This window comes from Hemiscyllium ocellatum, chromosome 20, assembly GCF_020745735.1.
Source record: "Hemiscyllium ocellatum isolate sHemOce1 chromosome 20, sHemOce1.pat.X.cur, whole genome shotgun sequence".
NCBI lineage: Eukaryota > Metazoa > Chordata > Chondrichthyes > Orectolobiformes > Hemiscylliidae > Hemiscyllium > Hemiscyllium ocellatum.
Genome location: NC_083420.1, coordinates 37,688,379 through 37,700,316, shown reverse-complemented (window position 1 = coordinate 37,700,316; position 11,938 = coordinate 37,688,379). Strand labels below are relative to the sequence as shown.

Below are 11,938 nucleotides of genomic sequence, written 5' to 3'. Positions count from 1 at the left end.
TTGGAGTGAAGAGCTATTTCTGTCAGAGGATTGTTAATCTTAGGGATTATTTTTTCACAGAGATCAGTAGAAGCTGTGTTATTGAATATATTCAAGGCTAAATTAGACAGATGTTGGATTGATAAGGTTGTGGGGGCTGGCAGCAAAATGGAGTTAGACCACTATCAGATCTGAAATTATTTTACTGATTTGTGTAGTCAGTTCAATGAACTGTATGACCAAACCGTGCTCCAATTTCATATGATTATCATGTTCAATGTTTTTCTTTTTTCATTTTTTTTTGACAACACTAAATGCCCTGATAGACACAGAATTCTAAAGGCATCCATGACAAGAAAGTCAGGACTGATTACTTTGCACGTTAAGAAAAGAACTGTCCAAGGTCCTTTTTAATTTTGAAATTGTCAGTTCGTGCCTCTTAACATTTTTACTCTTAATCATAGGACCTGATTTCTTCCAATCAGTTTCCCAGTCTCTTTAAAACCTTGAAATTCAGTTTATGCTTCCTGTTTTCTGCTCAACTGAAGTCTGATGGGAGAAAATTGATTTGTAACATTAACTCAGTTTCTGTGTCCACAGATGGTGTCTGATCTGTTGGATTATTTGAGTATTGCTGAAAAGCATCCATATAACCCAGTGTCCAAACAAGCCCCTATTCTCAATACTGTCCATTCACTAATATTCCAAGCATGATCATCCTTTTGGACAATTTACAAGAAATATCAAGGTAAAAGTAAAACAACACTTCTACTGTATGAGAGGAGATTTCTGACCTATCAATCAGTGTTTCTCTTTGATATTTCCTATGAACTGTCCTGATGAATTCAAGATAAAATGTTTCGACAAAATGTTCAGCAATACTATCATTCAATTGTGCTTTTTAGGGAAATCTCCAAAGAAAATGTCCAGCTTGCAGATTCAGAGGCATTTGTGGTTGCTACAATTATAGATCAGCTGACTGGAAATGAATAGAAAGCTCCATCATTTCTATCTGAGCAGCATGGAATTTTAGATGCAATTTCTTTTTAAAAAGTTCAACAAATTGTAATGATTTGGAGGTGCCAGTTTTGGACTGGAGTGGACAAAGTTTTAAAAAAAATCAATCAACACCAAGTTATAGTCCGATAGGTTTATTTGAAAGCACTAGCTTTCGGAGCATTGCTCCTTCATCAGGTGGTTGTGAAGTATAAGATTGTAAGACACAGAATTTACAGCAAAAGTTTACAGTGTGATGCAACTGAAACGATATATTGAAAAAGACCTGGATTGTTTTAAGTCTCTCATCTTTTAGAATGACCATGTTGGTTTCAGTTCTTTCATCTGTAAATCCCAGAACTTTTTAAAAAGTTACATTCTCAAGTGAACTTTAACAATAGGTGCCATGTTGTCTCAGATAATGCACTGAAGATGCGAGGTGCCCTGTGTGGGGCTGTGACGAAACCTGTGTCGAGCCAGTGTCAGACAACATTCTGCAGGTTACTACTGTTCCATACTGTAGGGTTTGACAGTGCATCAAATTTGAACTCTCAAGCTTGGAACAGACTGAGTTTCTAGAGGCTTGTTGGTTTCACCAGTGATTGGACTGAATGCCAGATTAGAAATGGCATTGAAAACTATCACTGAAATGTCTGAATTGTATAAAGACAAAGGGATTTGGGTTCCTTGGTGTGTAGGTTTCTGCAATGCCCAGCAGCCCATCCTGCCTGGAAACAAGCAGCAGGCCACAGCACTCTGACTAGGAGGTGAAAGTTAAAATGACTGATAGGAAGGTTGGCTTTACTACAGGTGGCCTCAAAGTGAAAATAAGGCTGCATTCCCAGAAAGCAGCATTGTGAGGACTTTTGACCTTACCTCTCTTGCAGATTGACTGCAATAATAACTTGGGGGCTCTTGTGGTGCAGTGATAGTATCCCTACCTCTGAGCTAGAAGGACTGGGTTCAAGACCCACTCAATCCAGGGGAGTTTGTCTAAACACGTTGATTTTTTTTTCCTCAAAACACAAGCCCCGATCCCTTCCTATTTCCTGAAACCTGCTTCATCTCACACTCATCCCCTAAACTCCTCCCTCACATTCCCACTCCTTCCTGCTCTCTGGAAAATATTCGCCCGCCCTTTTTCCTTGGATTGAGTATGTTTCAGTTTGCCCAGGTCTGAGTCCCACAGAAGGTTCTGGGAAGTGAGGCACTAACAGGGAGACTGGGGCGGGAGATGTGACTGACCACCTTCACTTCACTTAGATGGTCATTCTGGTTTTGCGACTCGATCCGTTCAGAGAGTCATTGATTTAGAATTACGGAAAAGTAAAACTTAGATTCTCAGCAGAACATGTGAAATGAATTTTCCAAATGTGCTCTGAGCCCGCAGTCCGTGGCCTCACTCTGTAACCAGTCTCTCCCCCCTGCCCTCTCAGGCCTCTCCTAGTGCTAGTTGAAGCCCCTTTAGTTCCGTTCCTGTCTCCCATTACCCCCACGACAATATTGCGCTGATCTTTGTGATCTAACTTCGTCACAATTCACTGGGGGATTTTCTTCAGCACTATTTTTCGAATGCGCCCACGGAGGAAACCCTCGGGCCTAATCTTACTTAAATGAAGGGCATGCAAAAATGCACGCAAATAAACATCAACACGTTTCAAGGAACGAAATAGAAAAGCGACTAAAGGAAGCGGCTCCAGTGTGAAAAAAGGGACAGGACATAGATAAGAAAGCAGAAGGTCTAACTGACACCATTCTCACAACAGGGGCACTCACGCTCAGCTCTCTACCGATGTTAAAAATAAGAAATAACATACAGCAGGTGGTTTCTAGCCTTGGACTGCATCCTGAAGTTGGCCTGAAGTATCACCCTGATCATTGATAGTCCCCTCAGCCCAAGGGATTGCCATGATTTAATCTCCTTCACTTGGCCCCTGATGACAGTGAGCCGTCAGTAAACAGGGCGAGCCCGTGTCTGAACGGTCACTTCTTCAGGGATGGGAAAATGGGAGAGATTACTTGGCGCTCAGTCTCACCGCAGGGCTGCCACTAATCAGATCTTAAAGATGTGCCATTTCCTTCGGGGCCAGTGACTGGCTGGGGATGAGAAACGGGCTGCAGGAAGCTACTTGTTGAGCGCTTTGCAAATGAAGTGGTTTTGTTCAGGTGCTGCTTTCGGGGTTTATATAATAAATCCGAGGGGTTGGGAACAGACACTGTTTGTGCGTGCGTGCGCGCCTTTGAGAGGACGCCTTGCTTTCCTCTGCTTATGTAAATAGACAGTGAGAGGCTTGAATTGGGAAGAGGCGGAGCAACTTGACGTGGTGCTGGGGCTGAAGCAGTCGCAGCTCCAGCCCCGGCTCCTCACTGTGTTGCTTTCTCTCTGCCCGTTTCGGCTCACTCCAACAACAACAAAATAGCTAAGAGCAGCAGCGAGTCGCTGCTGTGGAGCAGGGCTGAAGGATGTCCGACAGTGTGTACGCGATGGAAGGCGAGGAGAACACCATCCGCTTCGCCCGCAAAGGTGCCTTGAGGCAGAAAAACGTTCACGAAGTGAAGGACCACAAATTCATCGCCCGCTTCTTCAAGCAACCCACATTCTGCAGCCACTGCACTGACTTTATCTGGTGAGATAGAGCACAGCCTCGTCCATAGCAGAGCACTGTTTGCCAATGCAATGCACGGCTTCCAATGTCACTAATGGTCATTGGTGTTTGTCTTTGTTTTAACAGGGGATTCGGAAAGCAGGGATTCCAGTGTCAAGGTGGGCGTTCCCTCGGGTACAGTAGCAACAGTGTCTTTAAGTGCCAGCTTGGAGTATTTACAGAGTCCTGAGCTCAGGACAGTATCTGCAGCACAGTGTCTATAACACTTTACTCTTGTGGCGCTCATGTGATGCTGTGTGTGAAGATGAAGCGGGGTGCAGCCTGTATCACCTCCGTTAATTCTGAATAATTTACTAACTTGTTATATTGAGCTGGTAGTGCCCAGTTAATCGAACATGTTTTAGCTGCGATGGTAATTGTAAAGCGTACTATGAGGCGCAACAGCTCTTAACTGTTTAATACCAAATGCAGAGGTTTTTTTCTACAAATCAGTAACTCGATGAACTGGAGTTGTATCGTGTGTTATATTTTCGTTAACGCAGCCGGATGCAGGTGCCATCCTTCACAGTAATTTTCTGAATCTGAATTTTCTGAAAGTTGAGACTCGTGTAAGCAAAAAAAAAGCGATCAGTGACTTTTAACAATATGATTTGGCCGTCATCCTCCTAGTTTCACTTTTAATAAGACAGGTTACAAAATATCCGTTTGTCTGACCTCTCTGTGATGCTTCCTTTTTAAGTTCTTGAACTTGTTTCACGCCAGCGCCTTTATTAAAATTATATCCACTCTTTTATATTTCTTCAGTTTTTAAACCTTCTTTTAGTGACTTTTCACTCATTTTTCAAAAGGCAGCTGTTGAATCAGGTCGCTTTACTCCTTCAGGGCAACGTGCAACTTTCCTTTTGCAAGGTTTGTGTCTCAATGCCTTTCCTAACCCCACCCTTTCCTGCCTTTAAGCGGAAGCACTGAATCTGTGTGTATGTGTGTAACAAAAATAGAAAAGTTAGTTTCGTATTTAACATTTTGCAGAGGAGTGCTATCAGCAGATGGTGGTACTGTGATTGGCAGATTGACAGGTTGTTTCACAGATAACCATAAAAGAAACATCACCTCAGGAAACCGTACTGTTGTTCCCACACATCCCACGTGTGGCTTGAGTTAGTTGGCAAATCTATCCCTTACTTTAAGTCTATTTGACTCATTATCTGTTTCCCAGTCCCTAGGAGAGGCATTCCAATCTGATTGAAGTGATGGTTGGTGAGTGTGCAGTCACCATTACGGATTACACCTGCTCCCTGCTGCTGGATTGGCCCTGTGAAAGGTGTGCACAGGGGTGGTCTGTGCTGAAAAGATGAGGAGATTATTTAAGGAGTTGTGATTCTTTAGCATGAGGCTGATCATCATTTCAGTGCTGTAATTCAGTAAAATATTCCCAATTCTTCTAAATCAGGCTGGAAGTTTCCCCAAATTTCATACTTTTGTTGATATAGAAGGAAGAAGCAAGTCAGCTCTGTGCCCAGTGTATTGACAGTATCTGTCATCAGTTGATATTCCCCAACGAGGAAATCTGACTTGCATTTTGTGTGATTGCTATGTTACTGTCCGAACTTTGATTTCTGTGTTGCCTTTCATAGTCCCAAGACATCTCACAAGTGTTGTAGAGCTACTGTGGAGTTTAAAGTGGAGTTGTCCATAGCAAGCTCCCCAAAAAACAGTGTTATGAAGGCGAGGTCAACTATGTGATAATTGGGGGATAAATATTCAATAGGACCCAAAGAGAACTCACTCCCCTGCTGTTCAAAATAGTGCAATAGGATCTGCAAGTTCCCTTGCGAGGGCTAATGGGACATCGGTTTAAGATTTTCTCCTAAAGATAGCACATCTTCACAAGTGTACTTCAATGTTAGTCTCAATGTTTCTCCTCTGATCTTTGGAGAGGAATTTAAATCTTCTAATTCAGAGGCAGGAGTTTTCCTCATGGAGTCCTGGCCAACTGCCTTAAAAATAAAGAATTCAACATTGTTTCTGGGTTACTTTAGCTTAGCATTAAGGTCCAATCATGTCTTCAAATGGGTGATGGTAGGGAGATTGGGAATTCTGCTGTTTCTTTGGAATGCTAGCACCATCATGTATCTTTTGAAGTTCAAGCTCATTCAAAGATTTGCAAGTGGAGATTTCTCCATCTGTTTCAGCAGATTCTGACTGTGAGTGAGTGATGTCATGGTGCTGTGCATTTGTATATGCTTCACAGACTCAGTGTGAACAGACGCACAGTGGTTTTGTTTATAAAATATTGACATTTTAATCCCTTTAGAACTCTAAAATGGCATGGATCAAGTAGTGACTTATATTCTCCTCTGGCCACACAATCTTGAGAGTTTTATTTTCAGTCACATCAGGTTGGTGGGGACAAATGCTGCCGTTTGAAGATTCTTATCATTGTTTGTGCTCAGGAATAATTCTTCCGGATGAGAATTCACACTGGGACAGGAGTAGGCCATTTGGCTCCTTGGGCTTGCTGCACAATTCAGTGCGATTGTAGCTGATCTGTTGCCTGACCTCCACCTACCTGCACTATTTCCACATCCCTCGGTTACCAAACATTGATATATTTCTGTCCCTAATATGCCCAATGACTGAGCATCCACAACTTTCTAGGGTAGAGAATTGCAGAAATTCCTAACCTTTTGGGGAAAGAAAACTCTTTCACCTGCCTTGCTCCTATGTGCCCAATCCATTATTCTGAGTTTATGAGCAGCAAACCTCCCTCCACCCCAGTTTGAAATGATCCAGTCCAGGGAACGTTTCCCTCTAAATTTCTTGAAATCTCTTCCCCCTTAAAAGTAATAAGTACAGCCTTTCAGGAGATCAAAAATTGTATGCTATACTCCAGTTATGATTCACCAGGACCTTATATGTTTGCAGTAAGATGTTTTGATTGTCTTAGTCCCTTTGGCAAAAGTTATATTGTGTGCTTTCATATTAACTCTGTGATTAGTGTGTAATGATACACAGGTCCCACTAAATACCAAACATTTGCTGTCTTTTTATTTCAATAATTCAATGTTTTCTTACATTTTTCCTTCCAAAGTGAATAATTCACACTTCTTCACATTATGTTCCACCTGCCATGCTTTTGCCCACTCACTTAACCTGTCTATATTTCTTGCAGGCTCTTTGCATCCTCCTCACAACTTATTTTCCCACCTACCTTGTATCATAGCAAACTTGATATATCACACTCAATCCCTTTATCTGCATTATGAAGTAGATAATATCCTGAGACCTTAGTACTGATCCAGCAGTACTTCAGTAGTTATATCCTGCAGAGCTGGACAACACTTGTTTGTTCCTATCATTTTCTGTCCTTTAACCAATGCTCAATATCACCAATATATAATCCTTATACTGCAAGCCCTAATTTTGTGCAGTAATTTCCTGTGTGGCACATTGCTGAGTGCTTTTTTGAAAAGACAATTCACTGCATTCACTAGTTCACCTTATTTATGCTGCTAATTAAAACTTCAAACAATTTCAGCAGATTTTTCAAACTATTTGTTTCGTAAATTCATGTTGACTCTTCCCAATCATGCTATGATTCTCTAGTGCTGTGCAATCGAGGCCTAATAATCGACTTTCCCAGATACTCATGTCAAGCTAACTAACATATACTTCTCCTTTCCTTGCTACCTTTGTATTAGTTAAAACTTAGTTAAAGGATTGTAATCTTGTGCATTAATTTTGATTCAAAACATTCATTTTGGCAATAGAACGGAGGTGAGTTAGGCTAGTTGCTAATTCTGATGAACAGTTTTGATTCCTTGTATTTAAGGAATGTTTGAGTTAGATATTGAGCCCCTTAAGCCTGTCCTCTCATTCAGTGAAATCATGGTTGATCTGATTAGATCAGATTCCCTACAGTGTGGAAACAGGCCCTTTGGCCCAACACGTCCACACTGATCCTCCAAAGAGTAACCCACCCAAAGTAATTACCCTACATTTACCCCTGACTAATGCACTTAACACTATGGGCAGTTTAGCATGGCCAGTTTACCTGACCTGCACATCTTTTGGAATGTGGGAGGAAACCGGAGCACTCAGAGGAAACCCACACAGACATGGGGAGAATGTGCAAACTCCACACACATAGTCACCTTAGACCAGAATCAAACCTGGGTCCCTGGTGCTGTGAGGCAGCAGTACTAACCACTGAGCCACCGTGCCACCCTAATCTGTGATCTAATACCAAATGCTTTTGTTCCATAACCTTTAATGCCTCTGCTTAAAAAGAATCTGTTACACTCAGGTTCAAAATTAATAATTGATGTTACATCATCAGCCATTTCATCAAGAGAGTTTTAAATTTCTTGTGTGAGGAAAGGTTTCTTAACTTAATTCCTCAAAGGCTTTAAATCGAAGTGTTAGGTAATTTTCCGTAGTGCTAAACTTCTCAACCAATGTTTTGCTAGTTATTAATAAAAATAATTGTTACTAAAATAATGAAATTCCTTGTCAAATCAGAAAAGCCTCCAAACACTTGATGTATAAAAGATTATTTTTGAAGTGCAGTTGCTGTTAATGTATACACACAGCCAATTGCAGCAACCATGCATAGACAGCAATGAGATAAATAACTATTGTTTGATGTTAATTGCAGACACATGGAGAACTTCCTGTTCTTGATCAAGCAGTGATGTGAGATCTTTAACAGGTAATGGAGATATTAGCACCAGAAGTTTATTAACACTCTACTTCTGCCAGCTCATCCAAAGACATCCTTCAATATTACATTGCATTGTCAGTTTACTATTTGATGACACTAAATGGGTGTTTGTATCTTCAATCTTTTGACAAACAATTAGTGGAAACAAACCACCACCAGATTCTGGCTATTTCACTTACTGTGGTATAAAGTCTAACTGCACAGATACATCAAAATTCAGTACCTAAAATATACAATTTATAGAAGGAATGGGTACAGTACTGTCAGAAAATTTAAGCATGGATAGAAAAATCTCAGTGGATTAGTGGAGGGCTGTCAGACTTTCAGGCCAGGCTCCTTTATTTCAAACCTCTTCACTTGACACATCTCAAATAGCAACATCGTCAAGTTGAAATGATTTCCAAGTGCTGAATTGTTACCAGTGTAGCTGATAACTCAGAGTCTGGATTTATTTACAGAATTTCATACTTTGGACCTGGGAACATCCCCAGACATCTCCCAAACACTTCTAGAAATTGGCTAATGAAAAATACTGGTTTTAGAATAGAGTGATAGAGTCATATAGCACGGAAACTTACCATTCAGTGCAACTAGTCCATGCCGACCATATTCTCAAACTAAACTAGTCCCATTTGCTGACTCTTGGCTCATATCTCTCCAAACCTTTCCTATTCATGTACATGTCCAAGTGTTTTTTAAATGTTGTAACTGTACCTGCACCCACCACTTTCTCTGGCAGTTCATAGCACACATGAACTACTCCCTGTATAAAAGGTTGCTGCTCATATTCCTTAAAATTTTCTCCTCTAACCTTAAAAATATGCCTCCTAGTTTTGAAGCACCCCCCCCCCACCCTTGTCATTCACTTTATCTATGCTCTTCATGATTTTACAAATCTCAATATGCTGCAGTTAAAAAAGTCCCAGTCTTTCCAGTCTATTTTTATATCTCAAACACTCCATTCCCAGCAACATTCTGGTAAATCTTTTCTGAACCCTGCTCTAATACTCGCCTTCCTATAGCAGCATGATCAGAACTGCATATAGTACTCTAGGAAAGGTCTCACAAATGTCCTGTACAGCCTCAACATGATGTCCCAACTCCTATACTCAAAGGTCTGAGCAATGAAGGCAAGTGTGCTAAATGCCTTCTCAACCACCCTGTCTACCTGTGACACAAATTTCAAAGAATTATGTACTGAATCCCTATGTCTCTCTGTTCTACAATGCTACTCTGATCTACAGCACTACCCAGGGCCCTACTATTAATTGTATAAGCCTTGTCCTTGTTTGTATTATCAAACTACAATACCTCACATTTTATCCAAATTAAATTCCATCTGCCACTCCTCAGCCCATTGACCTATTTGATTAAGATCACTTTGTAATCTTAAACAATCTTCTTCACTATCCACTAGGTCACCAATATTGGTATTTGTCTGCAAACTTACTAGCCATGTATCCTACATTCTCATCCAAATCATTTAGATAAATGGCAAACAAAAGTGGCCCAAACAAAACAGCGGACATGATTGAGGTATATAAGGTTAGGAGGGGGATGGATACTGTGAGTAGAGAGCAGTTGTTCTCCTTGGTTGAGGGGTCATTTTGGGGAAAAACATTTTCTCTCAGTGGGTGGTGGGAATCTGGAATGTACTGCCTGGGAAGGTAGTGGAGGCTGGAAACCTTACAATCTTTTAAAAAATATTTGGAAGAGTACTTCAAATATCATAACATTCAAGGATATAGGGCAAGTGCAGGAAATTGGGATTAGCGCACTTTTAATGGTAGTTATGTCAGTGCAAGCTCATTTCCAGGCTTCTCCATCCAGTCTTTCTTAAATAATAGGCCAATGTTAGCCACCCTTCAGATCTCTGGTATCTCACCTGTGCCTATAGATGATACAAATATTTCTGCTAGGGGCCCTGCAATTTCCTCCCTAACTTTCCACAATGTCCTGGGATGCATTTGATCAGGTCCTGGAGATTTATCTACCTCTATGTTTTCTAAGACCTCCAGCATTTCCTCTTCTGTAAAGTGAACTGTTTTCAAAACATCAATATTTATTTCCCTGAGTCTATGCCTAAGCTTCCTCTTGGGCCGCATGATAATGCAGGTGCACGTTAGGAGCAGCCTTGCAGCGGGGAAGTCTGGCTTTCAACAGTAGGCTCACCATTAAAGGGAGAGTCATTGGTTAAACTATATGGAAAGTTGGAAGGAATTAGCATTTGTTTCCCAGGTACAATGCAGAATTTTGATCATAACCTGATAAGGAACAGTTCTTTTAAACTACTATCCTTTTTAGTAAGGATTCTCTGATGGAAAATGTGACTTTGTTAATGTAGTGACATTTGGGCAGGTATAGTGCAAGAGAAGGGGCATCACAAAAATTCAGGCTGCAGTTCTGTTGTCCTGCCAGTTCGCATCATACTAAGTGGTGCAGACCTGACCAGAGGAGGAGTTGCTCAAACACTCATGCGCAATGATGGGACAGCTGAGCACGTCTGTGCAGAAGACATGACTGGAATCTTTGTAACACTAGTCAACCTGATGTATAAAGTGAAAGACCCATCTGCTTTGCCTCCTGAGAATTCCAGCATCAGAAATGTCTGTCTTCAGCCAAATCAATACATTGCATGTAACAGGAAGAAACAGGTCAATGCCCTGAGTGCAGCTCTAACATGTTTTTTTGCCATGGCACCCAAAACCTGTGCTCTAGAACTAGCCAAAGCCCAGACAAGCTGTTCCAGTTCAGCTCTAACACAGGCATCTAGCTAACACTGTGGAAAGTTACCCGGATACGATCAATCCACAAAAAAAAGGACAAATCAAGTTGGACCAATTGCCATTCCGTTGGTTGATAATAACTCAAAGGAAACGAACCAAAGGTGTTATTAAGAATGTTGTCAAGCAGCACTTACTCAGCATTTATGCACTCACTGCTCTGTTTGAGGTCGTTTACTTCCAGATCCCATTCCAGCATGGTCCAAACATTGAACTAAAGAGCTGAATTCTAGAGGTAAGGTAAGACTGAGCCATGACAATAAGGCAGCATTTGAGAAAAATGTGCCATAATGGGGTCCTAGAAAAGTTGAAGTTGAAGGGGTTTTTACACTCATTAGATTCATAGCTAGAACAATGAAAGATATTTGTGGTTATTGGAGGCCAATTGTCTTAGCTGTAGGAAATCAGGGAGGAATTCCTCAGAGTAATGCCCTGGGTGTAACCATCTTTAACTGCTTCTTCAGTGCCCTTCATTTCATCGTCATGTCAGCTAATCTTCTGATGACTATGATCAGCAGCATTTGAAACTTTTCAGATGGTGAAGCAGTCCAGGTCTGCATGTCTGTTTTAACAATTAGCAGGCTTCAGAAACAAGTGACATCTGCACTGCACGAGGACCAGGCAATGACCATCTCCCCACGACATTCAAAGCATTGTCATTGCTTAATCCCCTCCTGTCAAAATCCTGGGGTTACAAATAACCAGAAACTGACCTAGACAATAAATAATGCAGCTACCACAGGCACCAATATATGCACACACAACACCACCACCCCCCCATCCCCCAATGCCATGCATTGTCACTTCAAGTCTCCCACTATCCTGACTGACTGTTCCTTCACTGTTTCTGG

At 41.3% G+C, this 11,938-nt stretch overlaps 1 protein-coding gene across 1 annotated transcript in view; it reads left to right on the top strand.

The window, feature by feature from the left end:
- Nucleotides 1–3,285: 3,285 nt before the first annotated feature.
- Nucleotides 3,286–11,938, top strand: part of LOC132825460 (protein kinase C beta type) — a 276,131-nt gene continuing 267,478 nt past the window's right edge. Inside the window, exons 1-2 of the mRNA XM_060840757.1 lie at nt 3,286–3,602; nt 3,708–3,739. Of these exons, the coding sequence (XP_060696740.1) occupies nt 3,439–3,602; nt 3,708–3,739 (196 nt within the window). The 5' untranslated portion in view covers nt 3,286–3,438. The remainder of the gene's footprint in view (nt 3,603–3,707; nt 3,740–11,938) is intronic.